Source organism: Scyliorhinus canicula, chromosome 20, assembly GCF_902713615.1.
Source record: "Scyliorhinus canicula chromosome 20, sScyCan1.1, whole genome shotgun sequence".
NCBI lineage: Eukaryota > Metazoa > Chordata > Chondrichthyes > Carcharhiniformes > Scyliorhinidae > Scyliorhinus > Scyliorhinus canicula.
The window spans coordinates 80,925,165-80,943,672 of record NC_052165.1 but is presented as its reverse complement, the minus strand read 5'-3'; the positions used below and the strand labels follow the sequence as shown (position 1 = coordinate 80,943,672).

The 18,508-nt window shown below is 45.3% G+C and overlaps 1 protein-coding gene across 10 annotated transcripts in view; it reads right to left on the bottom strand.

Moving 5' to 3' along the window:
- cnot4b (CCR4-NOT transcription complex, subunit 4b) overlaps positions 1–18,508 on the bottom strand; it is a 116,394-nt gene that overhangs the window by 77,778 nt on the left and 20,108 nt on the right. For 4 of the 10 annotated variants that reach the window (XM_038781019.1, XM_038781025.1, XM_038781026.1 and 1 more), the window contains exons 6-7: positions 13,085–13,209; positions 2,867–3,022 (exon numbers count right to left, since the gene is read on the bottom strand). In XM_038781019.1, the coding sequence (XP_038636947.1) occupies positions 2,867–3,022; positions 13,085–13,209 (281 nt within the window). Of the gene's footprint in view, positions 1–2,866; positions 3,023–13,075; positions 13,210–18,508 lie in introns of all 10 variants that reach the window. The other 6 variants (XM_038781021.1, XM_038781027.1, XM_038781023.1 and 3 more) reach the window with 2 other exon arrangements.

Genomic DNA, 18,508 nt, shown 5'->3' with positions numbered 1-18,508 from the left:
TTTTCATCTAAAAAAAAGTAAAAAAGCAGCAAATAAATTAAATACAACGCCACTGCACGGTCAGTGTCACATGCCTGCGATCTTGTACGGTGGCTGCCTAGGCTGGTGTGCTTAGCCAACACATTGGGAGGGAGAGAGTGGAGATTAAAAGTTGAGCAGCACATTGCACTTTAGCTGACCACACGTGTATTAATTTAAGTAAAAACTTCTGTTTTGACTCTGTTTCTTTAAGGATATACCAGCATTGATACTCGGGCTTTCTTTTACATGGATGTGGTGCTCACCGATCACACTAAAAGAGCAGCAAGACTTTTATTGATGATGACTGACCAGCCTTGAGTCTAGGTTTCTACTGCAGAATATATCCACTGAATGCAGCAGGTTTTGCTCCTTCTCACAAAACAGTCATCTTCCACTCAAAGAACTTTAAGGAACCTGGAACTCGTGACTGTTAATTACACAGAATATTCAGTTAGTTAGAATAGTTAAACATTTGCTCATTGGAATATTCACAACTGCGATTGATGCAACCTTTCCCAAACCATGTGGTGCACCCTATGTATAACAGGCGCTTGAGCTGAAGGGGCAGTTATATTGAGCCCATGTTAAATCCTTAACTGTAATGTGTGGCTCCAGAAATGATGAGCTGGTTTGACCAAACTGCAGTAAGTTATTTCCCTATTACCAATGCATATTATGCTGTTCGTGATCTCGAGCCTACAGTCGATTTCACCAGGGATTATAACTAGCACTCAGTTGCAGCTAGGCACCACAATGATCAGTGTTCCTGGGCGAGGAAGTTGAAATAAAAATATAGCTAGTGCCCTTGCTTGAGATCTCTATGCACAATGGCCAGTGATGTAGACTGTGTGTTTGTGCATATATTTGAACACTGGCTGAGGACTTAGCTGCGATGGGAGCGGAGGCCATTGAACCTGCTAACATTCTGGCTTGGCTTCCATGCAAAGAAATGGCCACTTAGGAGAGGTCCTGAAACTCTGCCCCAGCAAAATGTCAGTGGCTTCAGGGAGTAGCAGGACAACTGGCAAGTACTCAGACTAGAAGACGGAGATCAAGCAGGACAAGCAGCATCTAATTCCTTCAAAGATTGTTGAACATATGCTGCACCAGATGCCAACCTGAAACAAAAACATTTTAGTTGAAGCCTGCAAATCAAAGTGCATTGGAGCCGATAACCTTGAAATACAAAAAAAAAAATCTTCTTTGCAGCTCAGAGGTGATGGACAAGATGTCTCACGTCACATCAGTTTTAAGCAAAGTATTCACAAAAATAGCATATTCTAAAGGGAGCCACAATCCAAGTCTTTACACCATTAATTCACAGGCTGTGAGCATGTGTCCAGCCTAATTGCCCTTAAGGGGATGTTAAGCTGCCTTCTTGAACTGCGGCAGTCTGTATGATATAGTTTCCCTGACAGTGCTGTTGGAGGCAGTTCCATGATTTCGATCAAATGACCATGAGGGATCGGCGACTTGTCTCTAAACCAGGATGGAGAAAGATTAGGAGGTGTATTTCTGCACACCTGCTGCCTTTATCCCTCCTGGTGGCAGAGGGTTTGGAAGTTGCTGCTGAACGAGTCTGAAGGGGATGTCGCACGTGGTGCACGTGCCAGCCATGGAATGCCTGTGGAAGGAGTGAAAGTTAAAGGTGCAGGGTGGTATGCCAAGTAGGTCACTATGTCCTTCAGTACTGCTTGGAGCTGCACTCCTCAATCCAAGTGAAGAGTCTTCCAGCATACCTCTGTCTTGTGCCTTGTTGGATAGGCTCTGGAGAGTCTGTTGAGCTCCTTGTTGCAGAAATCCCAGCCTCTGACTTGCTCCAAGAGATGCTTGGCGCGTGGAGAGGGCAGGTGAAATGCACGGAGAGGGCGTGCGGAGAAGCCATAGGAGAGAGAGCGAGAGAGGGGGAAAAGAGTGAAAATATCTAATTTTACAGGTAACATTTCGAGCACTTCTCTCTTTTTCCATTCACTCACGTAGGGTAAAGCTTGGAGTATGAGCAACCAGTATCTCAATCAAGTGGCCACTTTCCACATGAAAAGCACCCACGAAAGGAGAGAACACCCTGGAATGTCACCGCCACCAAATCCAATCCTGTCTTGCACACACGAACAAACTTTCCAGTGAGAGGTGTGTTCTGAACATGTCTGATCCGAGAACAGCATCGACCAGTGTCCAGTGACAGGATACCAAAAGCCCAATTGTGAATTGCCAAGTCTCACCCTGACAGAAATCAACTTGGTCAGCAAAGTGGGCATGAATGCAGTGACATCAATGCTGCATTCTGTAGAGTAAAGCAATGGAGCCAAAGGAATTCTAGACAAGACTGACAGAGATCCATTATTTGTCACAACAGAATATTGCTAATTGGCGATCTATGTGCAAGTCAAGAAAATGGTCAGACTTGCTGCGAAACTTGACTGATGCATTTAGTTTCCTCACAAGAGCATTGGGTGTCCCTTCAGCTGAACAACCATAAACTTTTAAAAAAATGGAATTGAACACACTTGGCCATCCTCAAAGCGAAGGAGAATTCCATTGACTGTTCATTAACATTCACATCAGGTTTCTGGTGATGAAAAGCACACCATTGATTAAGAAATGGCTGTCAACAGGCCAGCGAGTCTTGTTTAAAGCGTGGAAAGACAGTCTTGCAGTGTACGTCTGTTTATATTTTGTATGGATGTCAATCATTAGCAAGTGTACGAGAACTCTGGGTACAAGATCTGGCATCAAGTCGCCAAAATTTGGCGAGCAACCTGATTGGCTGTGAACAAAAAGAATTGCTTCCCTTGCTCAGTTTGGGTTATTTCAGTCCGAGAGAGAAATAAAGCCAATCACTGACCTGAGTTGTGTGTCAGGACCATCTGGGGTCATGTGTTCGGGTTCTGAACCATTATCAAGTAAGGGAGGCGTTTTCCTGTGTTCGAGTGTTAAACCGTTGACTGCTTTAGCTGTGCTCAGTAATGACGGCCAGGCATCTTTATTACTACTGTTGGGTCTGTAAGGGGAAAGAATGGCAAAAACACTGAGTACCTCCCAAATCGACACAACAAGTTTCAGCAGCTCAGAGATGCTGTTCACTTAGTGGAAATCTTCCAAACGGGATCCAGCCCGAGATGGTTGTATTGGCATCATGCATCCTTACCAACCAGTGGTACTACCAGTGTCCAAATGGAGAGGCCCAACACGTCCATTATGCGGTGGATGGGAAGAAGTCCTCTGCTACATAAAGAAATCTGAGGGAGGTAAAGTGGTTTAAACAGGGGGTAAAAAAAAAAGGATCTACAGTCCTGGTGATTTTGCAAAATTCTCAAGTCAGCCATTGTATTCCACATTGTGTTTGTGCATCGCTTTGCAGAACAGAAATCAGACTGGTGTTGAAAGGAGAGAACACAACTGGATATTACAAATACTGAGCACGAGCATTTGGCAGCACTTCATCTCACCATAGATGCAGAAATATTTGGAGATGCTGCACATTTTCTACTGTTAATCATCAGAACACTCTTGAGCAATCAGGAGCTCCATTTGATGAGTCAACACTTGACAGGTTTCCAATGGCTATAATGAAAATCATAAAGTTCACCATTTCCATGACAACACTGTCCTCAGTGCTCTGCACTGAATAAATTGATATGGCAGTATCCAAAGTCTAGGGTCTAACATGAAATAACATTTCCAAAAGAAAACCACCCCACTTAAGCCAAGGATACTTTATATTCAGGAGCCACAATATGAAGTGATTATTCAATCAATTCAAATGAGTAGCTTAAAAACACAGGAGACACAGAATAAGAAGTGAAACGCAATCAGTTACTCATTCCTCCCAAATTGCCATAAAGATCAATCAAGATTCTAACATGTGAAACAGTGCTGGTGATACGAGTTAACTTAATCTTAAGTTCTGCAAAAAAATACTGGTGAGCCACACTGACGCCTTTGAAGATTGAAATGCATTTTTGCTGATTAAAAAAGCAAGAATCCTTAGTTAATAAGTAATGAGAAATCCCAAGCACATCTCGAAAGAGGATGATTCTAAAGAGATAAATTGGTCATTAGGTTCATGTTATCGGATTTGACTCAGTGTCGGTACTTTTCTCGTCATGACACACTGCACAGAAATTCAAACCTCTCATGAAAATTATCACCCTGATTGCTAAGAGGGTTGATGGAAGGAAATTGTGCATCTTCTCAAAGTTGAAACGGTAACGCTAACCTCAGGAGCAAAGAGGAACTGTTGTTTGGAATTTCACACCGACAGCTGGTTGCTTGTCCGTTCTCGAGGGCAAGCACAAACGAGTAGGACCTGCCAATCATATTATTGGGCAACAACCATAGCTCAAAGGTGCCCCCTGGTGATTTGTTGAAACCTGTATTTGTAAGCTCTGTACATTTGCTTCAGATAGTCGACAAGTGCACAGAATGAAGGAACAATTCATTTAATGTCCATTTTCACCTCAATTTTCTAATTCAGAATTCATTCTGTAGTAAAAAGCAAGCACAAAAAGTCTCTGATGGCTTACAAATGCAGGTGTTACTACAGACATACAGCATACCAGGGCCAGACCTGAACATCTGTATGAAAATAGGGACCACGCTGACCGTTGTACTGTCCTGATTGAAGTTTCAAAAAGGCAACAAATCTTTAACTCGAGCAAAATCGATGCAAGGACGATTTCACTTGGAGGACAAGAGCACGGTCAAGTTGTGGAATAGGGATATTATTTTGATAACTATACATGCAGCGATTATTGAAAGTACCAGAAGTACTTGCTTTGGGAAAAATCTGCTCAGATTCTTTTCCATGTTTTCTCTCCCGACCAACCAAGTGGATACAAAGTGCAGAAGCCTAAAAACAAACAAAGCAGGCAGTAAAACTTGCCAAAAGCAAAACAGTTGCTTTGTTTTTCAGAAAGCTAATTCAAGGTGGCTACTGTTTGAAGCTTACAATATGTTCGGGGTTTTGTTTAGCTCATTTGGCTGGACAGCTGGTTCGTGATGCAGAAGTCCAACAGTGCAGGTTCAATTCCCATACCGACTGAGGTTATTAATTAAGGCACCACCTTCTCAACCTTGCCCCTCGCCTAGGGTATGATGATCCTCAGGTTAAGTCACCACCCTCCTTTTGGGGGTGGGGGGGGGGGGGGGGGGGGAGGGGGAAGAGAGAGAGAAGAGAATCGTATGGCAACTTTACTTTACAATAATTACACTTTCTCTCTTCTTCTCCCACCATGCCCAACCCCCACCCACTCCCCAAAGTGTGGAGATGCCGCTGTTGGACTGGGGTGAGCACAGTAAGAAGTCTTACAACACCAGGTTAAAGTCCAACAGGTTTGTTTCAAACACGAGCTTTCGGAGCACAGCTCCTTCCCGAGGACTGTAGGACGACTTTTTTTTTCTAATTTTCATAAAATAGACAACAAAAATAAAATAACCAACACTAACAAATACTGTATCAATCCCCCAATCAGCATCCCCTTCAACACAGACCCAGACATCACCCATATACGTTCCAAACGCAACAAAACAAAAAGACCAAAAGAAAATCAACGGTCATCCCATAAACCATGTGTCAACCCCACCAATAACCCCCCCAAATGTTCGATGGCATCCAATCCTTGAAAGTTCATGATAAACAATGCCCATGAATTGTACAACTCTTCCACCCTGCCACTCAGTTCAAACTTCACCTTGAGTGACAGAAATTCCAGCAGGTCCCCAAGCAAAGCCGAGGCCCAGAGAGGAGCTGACTTCCACCTTTGCAGGGCCCGCCTCCGGACAATCAGCGAGGCGAAGGTTACAACATCCGTCTCCTCACCCGCCTTCAGTCTGGGCTGCTCCAACACCTCGAAAATGGCTTATAAGGGCCCTGGCTCCAAACGTACATGTACCATCCCCGAGATTACCTTAAAAGAATACCCTTCGGCTTTGGGCAGGACCAAAACATGTGAACATGGTTTGTGGGGCTTCCCCCACAGTGCTCACATACATCCTCCAGCCCCTCAAATAGTGGGCTTATCTTTGCCCTTGTGAGGTGCAAAGTATACATGACCTTCAGCTGCATCAGCCCTAAGCCCGTGCACGAGGTGGAGGTGTTTACGCTCCAGTGCATCTCATCCCCTCCACACTCTCCCCAATTCTTCCTCCCACTTGGCTTTAATCCCCTCCAAGGATACCTTCTCCTCCCACGGATCGCCGACACCACCCCCTTCTCCATTCCCCCTGCCGTCAACACCTCTTCCAACAATGTGGGGGCCAGCATTCCTGGCAAAGTCCCGGGGCTGCAGGTACCTAAATACCTCCCTCTGTCCCAGTCCATATTTCTCCCCCAACTCCTCAAGCCTCGCAAAAGAACCTCTCACTAACAGGTCTTTTAATACCCTGACTTCCCTCTTCTCCCATCCAACTTCCCTGGCTCAAAGCTATGGTTCCTCCTAATCAGCATCTCTTGACCCCGCCGGCAATTTAAGTGCTGCCTCAACTGCCACCAAATCTTCGGTGTTGCCACCACCACCAGATTCCCCAGAATGTTTACACAGGGCGCGCTACCTCACCCCCCCCACCCCCACAAAATAAACAAGGTGATCAACTTATCCACCTCCTTGTAAAATGCCACTTTTGGCCCCTATCTGTGTCAGCCATCTAATATCTATCTACTCCAATACCATATTCCAGCACTTGGTCCTTGGTCTATGGAGCCTCACATGAAATTCACTTGAATGAAATCTTCTGAAAGGGATCAACTGCACATCCCACAGAGCAAAGTAACAATTTTGATATCCCGACCCAGGCTTGGGATGGGATGTACCTGTAGGGAGCCAGACTTCACGAATGAGCTCAATCCCAATTTAGCAAGGGTAAACAGTGCCACGTTACAGATCAATCTGCTCTGCTCACTAACTGGGAAACACTCACTAAATTACTAATTAGTCTGCAGGTTCAAAATAAAAAGGCCAAAAAAAAAAAGCTCCAGCCTCAGCTGAAGTATATTTTTGCCTCAGACATCCAGTACTGACCTGCCCACCTTCAAACAGACATGCCCTTTCTCTCCATGCCATGAGCGGCCCAAATTTGCACTCAACTGGTTTTGAGAACCCCCTTCACACATTAAATGTATAAGAGAAACTTTACAGAAAAATGGCCACTGCAATTTTTGACATGGCTACAGTTTCAAACAGATAGCTTCCTGAATCATGGTGCCACATGAATAAACAATGGATAAGTTAACAGCCACATGCTACGAGTGTCAAAGTACTCAACAAAAGCAGCAAACATGAGGTTTCAATTGATTTTGCCTCAAAATAGTGATAGTAGGAGTTGATTAAAAACCTTTGCCAATGCACAAAACTATTTCTTGGGCATCAGCTTCAGGATTTGCCATGAAGGATTCTAAATGTTCCAGATAATGCCACTTTGCCCTGATCACTTTTTTAGGAAGTTGTGATCAGCTTTGGCTCCACCAACATTAGCAGCAGAGACCAGGAATCAAATACTCACCATCTCGTGACCTTATAAATGGTTGTACCATTATATGTCACAAGCCATGAACATCACTGCAATTGGTAACCAGGAGCACAACATCCTCACACACTATGACAATAACTTATATCTGCAAGGCTCATTTAATGTAATAACATGTCCCAAGAACAGAAGAGCATGAGAAAGAGTAGACCAAATGGCCCGTCGAGTCATTCAACACGATAATAATAATCTAGAAATATCTTTATTATTGTCACAAGTAGGCTTACATTAACACTGCAAAGTTACTGTGAAAATCTCCTTAGTCGCCAAACTCCGGTGCCTGTTCCCTCCATGGAGGGAGAATTCAGAATGTCCAATTCACCTAACAAGTAGGTCTTTTTGGGACATGGGGAGGAAACCGGAGCAGCCAGAGGAACCCATGCAGACACGCGGAGAACGTGCAGACTCCATACAGACAGTGACCCAAGCCGGGAATCGAACATGGGACCCTGGAGCTGTGAAGCAACAGTGCTAACTACTGTGCTACCGTAGAGCTCATTTGCCCTGCATTTGCAGGAGATGTTCAACGATTCACTGTCAAAGGAGACCCTGCCACACATGCTGGCATAGATCGCTATCCCTTTGATCCCCAAAAAAGACAAAGACCCGATAGAGACAGGCCCATATTCCTTCTTAAATATTAATGCCAAAGTCCTAGTGAAAGCACTGGCAAGGCGCCTGGAGGGTTGCCTGCCAGAAGTGATCGGGGAAGATCAGACCAGGCTGGTCAAGAGCAGGCAGCTAACAGCAAACTTCATGACCCCACCTGTGGAGGAGACACCCAAAGTGATCGTCGCCCTGGACACCAGAAAGCCTTTGATCGAGTAGAATGCAGGTACCTCATGGACATACTGAACTGTTTGCGTTTGGTTCAGGGTTCATCAAGTGGGTGAAACTTCTGTAAGCGCTCCCATGGTGCGCTTGCGGACGAACGCTACCAGCTCCAGGTACTTTCGGCTGCACAGGGGAACGAGGGAGGGATGCACTTGTCCCCGCTCCTGTTCGCACTGGCAATGGAGCCACTGTTCGTCACTCTTAGATCGGCAAAATGAAGGATGGGTATTCGAAGAGAGGGCAAGGAGCAATTTCACTCTACGCAAATGACCTGTTCCTCCAAGAGTTGACCCCTCTAGCCAGCATGGGAAAGATAATGGGACTCCGAGAAGAGCCTTCTCATGCCTTCTTAGGTTACAAGCTAAACCTGGGGAAGAGCAAATGTTCCCGGTGAACCCTGAGGTTGAGGAGCGGAGCTGGAGGAGTTACCGTTTAAGAAAACCAAGATCAGGTAGCTGGAGATACAGATGGCTCAGAATTGGACAAGGCTGCACAAGTCTCCAGCCTGGTGGAGGAGGTAAAGAGAGATCTACAAAGATGGGATTTGCTTCCACTTTTGCTAGCAGGAAGGGTACAGACGATCAAAATAAACATTCTGACCAGGTTCCTATTCATAAAGCCATAAGACATAGGAGCAGAATTAGGCCACTCGGCCCTTCGTGTGTGCTCCGCCATTCAATCATGGCTGATATTTTTCTCATCCCCACTCTCCTGCCATCTTTGGCAGGTAGGATCAAGGCTTTCTATAGGTATGTCAGGAATAAAAGAATGACTAGGGTAAGAGTAGGGCCAGTCAAGGACAATAGTGGGAAGTTGTGCGTGGAGTCCGAGGAGATAGGAGAGGTGCTATATGAATATTTTTCATCAGTATTCACGCAGGAAAAAGACAATGCTGTCGAGGAGAATACTGAGATACAGGCTACTAGACTAGAAGGGCTTGAGGTTCATAAGGAAGAGGTGTTAGCAATTCTGGAAAGAGTGAAAATAGATAAGTCCCCTGGGCAGGAGGGGATTTATGCTAGGATTCTCTGGGAAGCTAGGGAGGAGATTGCTGAGCCTTTGATCTTTATGTTGTCATTGTCTACAGGAATAGTGCCAGGAGACTGGAGGATAGCAAATGTTGTCCCCTTGTTCAAGGGGAGTAGAGACAACCCCGGTAACTATAGACCAGTGAGGCTTACTTCTGTTGTGGGCAAAGTTTTGGAAAGGTTATAAGAGATAGGATTTATAATCATCTAGAAAGGAATAATTTGATTAGGGATAGTCAACAAGGTTTTGTGAAGGGTAGGTCGTGCTTCACAAACTTTATTTAGTTCTTTGAGAAGGTGACCAAACTAGTGGACAAGGGTAAAGCAGTTGATGTGGTGTATATGGATTTCAGTGAAGTATTTGATAAGGTTCTCCACGGTAGGCTATTCAGAAAATACGGAGGCATGGGATTCAAGGTGATTTAGAAGTTTGGATCAGAAATTGACTCGCTGTAAGAAGACAGGGGGTAGTGGTTGATGGGAAACGTTCAGCCTGGAGTTCAGTTCCTAGTGGTGTACCACAAGAATCTGTTTTGGGGCCACTGCTGTTTGTCATTTTTATAAATGACCTGGAGGGGGGTGTAGAAGGATGGGTGAGTAAATTTGCAGATGACACTAAAGTCGGTGGAGTTGTGGACAATGCGGAAGGATGTTACAAGTTACAGAGGGACATAGATAAGCTGCAGAGCTGGGCTGAAAGGTGGCAAATGGAGTTCAATGCAGAAAACTGTGAGGTGATTCATTTTGGAAGGAGTAACAGGAAGAGAGAGTACTGGGCTAATGGTAAGATTCTTGGTAGTGTGGATGAGCAGAGAGATTTCGGTGTCCATGTACATAGATCCCTGAAAGTTGCCACCCAAGTTGATAGGGTTGTTAAGAAGGCATACAGTGTGTAAGCTTTTATTGGTAGAGGGATTGAGTTTCGGAACCATGAGGTCATGTTGCAGTTGTACAAAACTCTGTTGCGGCTGCATTTGGAGTATTGCATGCAGTTCTGGTCGCCGCATTATAGGAAGGATGTGGAAGAATTGGAAAGGGTGCAGAGGAGATTTACCAGGATGTTGCCTGGTATGGAGGAAAGATCTTATGAAGAAAGGCTGAGGGACGTACGGCTGTTTTCGTTAGAGAGCAGAAGGTTAAGAGGTGACTTAATTGAGGCATACAAGATGATCAGAGGATTAGATAGGGTGGACTGAGAGCCTTTTTCCTCGGATGGTGATGTCCAGTACGAGGGGACATAGCTTTAAATTGAGGGGAGATAGATTTATGAGGAAAGGCTGATGGACTTGAGGTTGTTTTCGTTAGAGAGAAGAAGGTTAAGAGGTGACTTAATAGAGGCATACAAAATGATCAGAGGGTTAGATAGGGTGGACAGCGAGAGCCTTCTCCCGCGGATGGAGGTGGCTAGCAGGAGGGGACATAGCCTTAAATTGAGGGGTAATAGATATAGGACAGAGGTCAGAGGTGGGTTTTTTACGCAGAGAGTGGTTAGGCCGTGGAATGCCCTACCTGCAACAGTAGTGAACTCGCCAACATTGAGGGCATTTAAAAGTTTATTGGATAAGCATATGGATGATAAGGGCATAGTGTAGGTTAGATGGCCTTTAGTTTTTTTCCATGTCGGTGCAACATCGAGGGCCGAAGGGCCTGTACTGCGCTGTATCGTTCTATGTTCTATATAGGACAGATGTCGGAGGTAGGTTTTTTACTCAGAGAGTAGTAAGGGTGTGGAATGCCCTGCCTGCAACAGTAGTGGACTCGCCAACATTAAGGGCATTTAAATGGTCATTGGGAAACATATGGGTGATAAGGGAATAGTGTAGATGGGCTTTAGAGGGGTTTCACAGGTCGGCGCAACATCGAGGGCCGAAGGGCCTGTACTGCGCTGTAATGTATTTCCCCATAACCCCTGATCCCCTTATTAATCAAGAACCTATATTTCTCTGTCTTAAAGACACTCAGTAATTTGGCCTCCATGGCCTTAAACAGCAAAGAGCTCCTCACGTTCACCACCCTCTGGCTCAAGAAATTGCTCCTCATCTTTGTTTTAAAGGATCCTCCCTTTAGTCTGAGGTGGTGTCCTCTGCTTCTCGTTTTTCCGACAAGTGAAACATCCTTTTCACATCCACTCTATCCAGGTCTCTCAGTATCCTGTAAGTTTCAATAAGATTCTCCCTCATCCTTTTAAACTCCAACGAGTAAAGACCCAGAGTCCTCAATCGCTCTTCATATGACAAGCTCTTCATGCCAGGGATCATTCTTGTGAACCTCCTCTGGACCCTCCCCAAGGCCAGCACATCCTTCCTTAGATACGGGCCCACAACTGCTCACAATACTCCAAATGGATTCTGCCCAGAGTCGTATATTGAAATGAAAATCGCTTATTGTCACGAGTAGGCTTCAATGAAGTTACTGTGAAAAGCCCCTAGTCGCCACATTCCGGTGCCTATCCGGAGAGGCTGGTACAGGAATTGAACGGTGCTGCTGGCCTGCTTGGTCTGATTTAAAAGCCAGCGATTTAGCCCAGTGAGCTAAACCAGCCCCAATAGTGATATTGCCTCAGTCGTACATCCCTGGCCATATGGAGACCACTTCCAATCCATATCCCCAAATCCTTCTTCACCAGTGTTGATGAGGTAATGATAGCAGAAGTTCTCATTCTGAACAGCCTTCTTTACAGCCATGTCCAGGTATTTTGGGATTAAGATGGAGCCATGCCATTTTTGGTGGCCTTCGGGGTGTAAGAGCATCAAGAGCTCTTCACAGGAAAGGGGGTGGACCCCCTTGCTTTCGCCTCTAACTGCCCGGCGGAGACTTCTGCTGGGATGGTAGTTGGCAGGATCTCCCAGAGCCTCGGTGTGGCTCTCAGACCTGTCGAGTTCCTAAAGCTTGAAAAGATAAAATTCTCAATCAAGGGTCCGTGCAGAGATTCCACGACACGTGGAGAAAGTTTTCCACCCTCTTCAAGGAATTGTTTGTAGCCAGCAACTGAAGGGGGTGGGGCGAGGGATGGGGCAGACTGAGGACATGGATTGGGAGGGCCTGAAAAAAAAGGGGAATATGCACTTGACGTAAGGACACACACGCAGGGGGGAACACAGGCCTCTCTGGCAAGAAAGTGGTACAGCCTACCCACTCTCATCTCTATAAACGTAAATACAACATTCCTTGTATTTGTAAATAAGGAAACATGACTGCGGGCACTAGAGTCACAGACATTGTGACAACCAGTTAATAATATGCGTTTTGATTGTTGTTTTTTTTACTTTTTTCTCTGCTTGTCCTTGTGTTAAAATTCCAATAAAAATATTTTTTTTAATAAGGAAACTGAAAGCAGGTGATCTCCAAAAGAATCCAGGTCTTCAATATGCTGCACTGCTCATCGGAATACAAGTTTCCTGCCCCACATCTGCTCAATTAAATAAGTGGGCTGTCCTCAAGTAACAAAAGTGAAATAAAACCTCTTATAGGTGGGGATACATAGTCACTGAGCCTGCAAGGAACTTTTGAGCTAGTTCATGGTACGAAGGTGGCATTATTGAGCTGCAAAGTCGACCAAGTTTGACACAATTGCTCAAAACATGAAAAAAGAAAATCTCAAGTGCGAAACTTAAAAGCAAAAAGAAAACACAAAGCAGGTCAGCGCATCAGACCAGAGCAGTACTTACGCATCATACCTCTGCTGTGTAGCCAATTTGTTCTTATTTTTGTCGACTGTGTTGGACGACTGGTGCAAAAAGTTGGGGTTCAATTTATAAAGTTCCTGTAGCAGCTTCTGTTCGTACTCTTGATGTTTACCTGCCTGTGGAAGAAGGAAAATATAAGGAAAAATAAAGGATATTAGTCAAGTGAACCAGGGCATTGATTATCAAATGGCATACAGGACTAGGAATTCAATTTTAGATGCATGAAATCGAAGCAAGAAGCTCCACAAAACTCTTTGTATCGAGGGGAAAAATCCCACTGCAATTTCCTCAGAACAAATCCTCATCAGAAGACCAATTATGCAACACTATGTTGACTCCTCCCCCCTCACTAATGGAAAATTTGCCCTCAATGTTGCATCAAGAGATTTATTTCTAATTAAACAGTTAATTCACAGTCCACAGAATTTAGAGCTGAAGGAGGCCATTCGGCCCATTGAGTCTGCACCTGCCCTTGGAAAGAGCACTGTACCCAAGCCCACACCCTCCCTGTAACCCAGTAACCCCCACTCAACCTTTTTGGACACTAAGGGCAATTTAGCATGGCCAATCCACCTGACCTGCACATCTTTGGACTGTGGGAGGAAACCGGAGCACCCGGAGGAAAACCACGCAGACACGGGGAGAACGTGCAGACTCCACAGACAGTGACCCAGACGGGAATCGAACCTGGGACCCTGGAGCTGTGAAGCAACTGTGCTAACCATGATGCTACCGTGCTGCCCCGTGTGGAATGTGCTAATTCCACACACATTTGGAACTGAGAACTGATACGGTTCAGGTCAGGAATGCTTCGGCTATCTTACTCCTCACTGAACTACATCCACCCAATAAATCTAATAAACAAATCCAAAACTATTTGCCATGCAATCCATTCAGTCTCTAACCATAGAAGGCCTGTTATCTAACGCTATAGGGAAAGTTTACTCAATGATCAAAATCTATGCCAAAAAACCCGAAATCCCCCCCGAAAAGTGTCTCAAAAATTCTGACAGAAGATTACCGTCGACACACCATGAGCAGCACACCAATCAACTCTTTCTGAAGTCATCATGTAAGTTAACTGTTTCACAAAACGCAGCAGCATTAATGCCTAGCTTGGCTTAGGCATACTTGCTGTTTCACACAAATCGGCAAAGCCTGTCAGGCTGCTTGTTCTCATTTCAAAAAGAAATTAGCTGTTTTTAAAAAATTATTCATTTACGGATTATGGGTGTCGCTGGTTAAGCCAGCATTTACTGTCTATCCCCAGTCGCCCTTCAGAACGTGGTGGTAAGTTGTCTTCTTGAACCACTGCAGTTCCTGAGGTGTAGGTACACCCACAGTGCTGTTAGGGAGGGAGCTCCAGGATTTCGACCCAGCAACAGTGAAGGAACAGCAATATATTTCCAAGGCAGGATGGTGAGTGACTTGGATTGGTACCTCCAGGTGGTGGGGTTCCCAGGTATATGCTGCTCTTGTCCTTCTAGATGGTAGCAGTCATGGGTTTGGAAGATGTTGTCCAAGAAGCCGTGCCAAGTTCCTGCAGTTCATCTTGTAGATGGTATACACGGCTGCCACTGTTCGTCAGTGGTGGAGGGAGTGAATGTTTGTGGAAGGGACAGAAATCAAGCTGGCTGTTTTTTTTGACCTGAATGGTGTTGAGCTTCTTGAGCGTTGTTGGACCTGCACTCATCCAGACAAGTGGAGAGTATTCCATCACGCTCCTTACCTCTGCCTTGTAAATGGTGGACAGGCTTTTGAGGGCAGGTGGTGAGTTACTCACCGTAGGATTTCTCACCTTTGTCCTGCTCTGGTAGCCACAGTATTAATGTGGCTAGTCTAGATCAGTTTCTGATCAATGGTAACCCCCAGGATGTTGATTGTGAGGGAATTCAGCGATGGTAATGCCATTGAATGTCAAGGGGCATTACCTTGTAGGAGATGGCCATTGGCTGGCACTTGGCACGAAATGTAACTTGGCAGTTGTCAGCCCAAGCCAGATATTGTCCATGTCCTGCTGCATTTGGCCTATTGACTGCATCATTATCGGAGGAGTCACGAATGGTGCTGAACATTGTGCAGTAATCTACAAACATCCCCACTTCTGACCATATTATGGAAGGGAGGTCATTGATGAAGCAGCTGAAGTTGGTTGGGCCTCGGATACTTCCCTGAAGAACTCCTGTGATGTCCTGGAGTTGAGATGATTGACCTTCAACCACTCACAACCATCTTCCTTTGTTCTATGTATGACACCAACCAACGGAGAGTTTCCACCCCCCCCCCCCCATCCCCCCTCCCCACCCCCGATTCCCAATGACCAGTTTAGCTACGGTTCCTTAATGTCATACTCAGTTAAATGCTGCCGTTATGTCAAGGGAAGTCACTCTTACCTCACCTCTGGCATTCAGCTCTTTTGTCCATGTTTGAACCAATGCTCAGTAAGAAATACAGAGAAATACAGCACAGAACAGGCCCTTCGGCCCATGATGTTGTGCCGAACTTATGTCCGAGGTTAATCATAGAATTTTGGACACTAAGGGCAATTTATCATGGCCAATCCACCCAACCTGCACATCTTTGGACTGTGGGAGGAAACCGGAGTACCCGGAGGAAACCCACGCACACACGGGGAGGATGTGCAGACTCCACACAGATAGTGACCCAAGTCGAAATCGAACGTGGGACCCTGGAGCTGTGAAGCAATTGTGCTATCCACAATGCTACCGTGCTGCCCTTAAGAAATTAATCTACACTCCATTATTCTACCCTAATCCATGTACCTATCCAATAGCCGCTTGAAGGTCCCCAACGTTTCCGACTCAACTACTTCCACAGGCAGTGCATTCCATGCCCCCACTACTCTCTGGGTAAAGAACCTACCTCTGACATCCCCCCTATATCTTCCACCATTTACCATAAATTTATGTCCCCTTGTAATGGTTTGTTCCACCCGGGGGAAAAGTCTCTGACTATCTACTCTATCTATTCCCTTGATCATCTTATAAACCTCTATCAAGTCGCGCCTCCTCCTTCTCCGTTCTAATGAGAAAAGGCCTAGCACCCTCAACCTTTCCTCATCAGACCTACTCTCCATTCCAGGCAACATCCTGGTAAATCTCCTTTGCACCTTTTCCAAAGCTTCCACATCCTTCCTAAAATGAGGTGACCAGAACTGTACACAGTACTCCAAATGTGGCCTGACCAAGGTTTTAACCAGCTGCATCATCACCTCACGGCTCTTAAATTCAATCCCTCTGCTAATGAACGCTAGCACACCATAGGCCTTCTTCGCAGCTCTATCCACTTGAGTGGCAACTTTCAAAGATCTATGAACATAGACCCCAAGATCTCTCTGCTCCTCTACATTGCCAAGAACCCTACCGTTAACCTTGTATTCAGCATTCATATTTGTCCTTCCAAAATGGACAACCTCACACTTTTCAGGGTTAAACTCCATCTGCCACTTCTCAGCCCAGCTCTGCATCCTATCTATGTCTCTTTGAAGCCGACAACAGCCCTCACTATCCACAACTCCACCAATCTTCGTATCATCTGCAAATTTACTGACCCACCCTTCAACTCCCTCATCCAAGTCGTTAATGAAAATCACAAACAGCAGACGACCCAGAACTGATCCCTGTGGTACGCCACCGGTAACCGGGCTCCAGGCTGAATATTTTCCATCCACCACTCTCCGTCTTCTATCGGTTAGCCAGTTCGTTATCTAACTGGCCAAATTTCCCACTATCCCATGCCTCCTTACTTTCTGCATAAGCCTACCATGGGGAACCTTATCAAATGCCTTACTAAAATCCATGTACACTACATCCACTGCTTTACCTTCATCCACATGCTTGGTCACCTCCTCAAAGAAGTCAATAAGACTTGTAAGGCAAGACCTACCCCTCACAAATCCGTGCTGACTATCCCTAATCAAGCAGTGTCTTTCCAGATGCTCAGAAATCCTATCCCTCAGTACCCTTTCCATTACTTTGCCTACCACCGAAGACAGACTAACTGGTCTGTAATTCCCAGGGTTATCCCGATTCCCTTTTTTGAAAAGGGGCACGACATTCGCCACTCTCCAATCCTCTGGTACCACCCCTGTTGACAGCGAGGACGAAAAGATCATTGCCAACGGCTCTGCAATTTCATTTCTTGCTTCCCATAGAATCCTTGGATATATCCCATCAGGCCCGGGGGACTTGTCTATCCTCAAGTTTTTCAAAATGCCCAACACATCTTCCTTCCTGACAAGTATCTCCTCGAGCTTATCAGTCTGCTTCACACTGTCCTCTCTAACAATATGGCCCCTTTCGTTTGTAAATACTGAAGAAAAATACTTGTTCAAGACCTCTCCTATCTCTTCAGACTCAATACACAATCTCCCGCTACTGTCCTTGATCGCTCTAGTCATTCTCATATTTCTCACATATGTGTAAAAGGGCTTGGGGTTTTCCTTGATCCTACCCGCCAAAGATTTTTCATGCCCTCTCTTAGCTCTCCTAATCCCTTTCTTCAGTTCCCTCCTGGCTATCTTGTATCCCTCCAGCGCCCTGTCTGAACCTTGTTTCTTCAGCCTTACATAAGTCTCCTTCTTCCTCTTAACAAGACATTCAACCTCTCTTGTCAACCATGGTTCCCTCACTCGGCCATCTCTTCCCTGCCTGACAGGAACATACATATCAAGGTCACGTAATATCTGTTCCTTGAACAAGTTCCACATTTCACTTGTGTCCTTCCCTGACAGCCTATCTTCCCAACTTATGCACTTCAATTCTTGTCTGACAGCATTGTATTTACCCGTCCCCCAATTGTAAACCTTGCCCTGTTGCATGCACCTATCCCTCTCCATTACTAAAGTGAAAGTCACAAAATTGTGGTCACTACCTCCAAAATGCTCCCCCACTAACAAATCTATCACCTGCCCTGGTTCATTACCAAGTACCAAATCCAATAAGGCCTTCCCTCTGGTCGGACAACCTACATACTGTGTCGGGTAGATGCCAGTGTTTGGATTTGGATTATTGTCATGTGTACCGAGGTACAGTGAAAAGTATTTTTCTGCGAGCAGCTCAACAGATCATTAAGTGCATGAAAAAAAAAGGAAATAAAAGAAAATACATAATAGGGCAACACAAGGTACACAATGTAACTAAAAACTGCGGCATCAGATGAAGCATACAGGGGATACTTTGCAGTATCCAGTGCCATCAGCAGTTTCTTGATACGTGGAGTGAATTGTATTGGCTGTTAATGAGGTCAGTCCATAAGAGGGTAATTTAAGAGTCTGGTGACAGTGGGGAAGAAGCTGTTTTTGAGTCTGTTCGTGCGTGTTCTCAAACTTTTGTATCTCCTGCCCGATGGAAGAAGTTGGAAGAGTGAGTAAGCCGGTTGGGAGGGGTCTTTGAT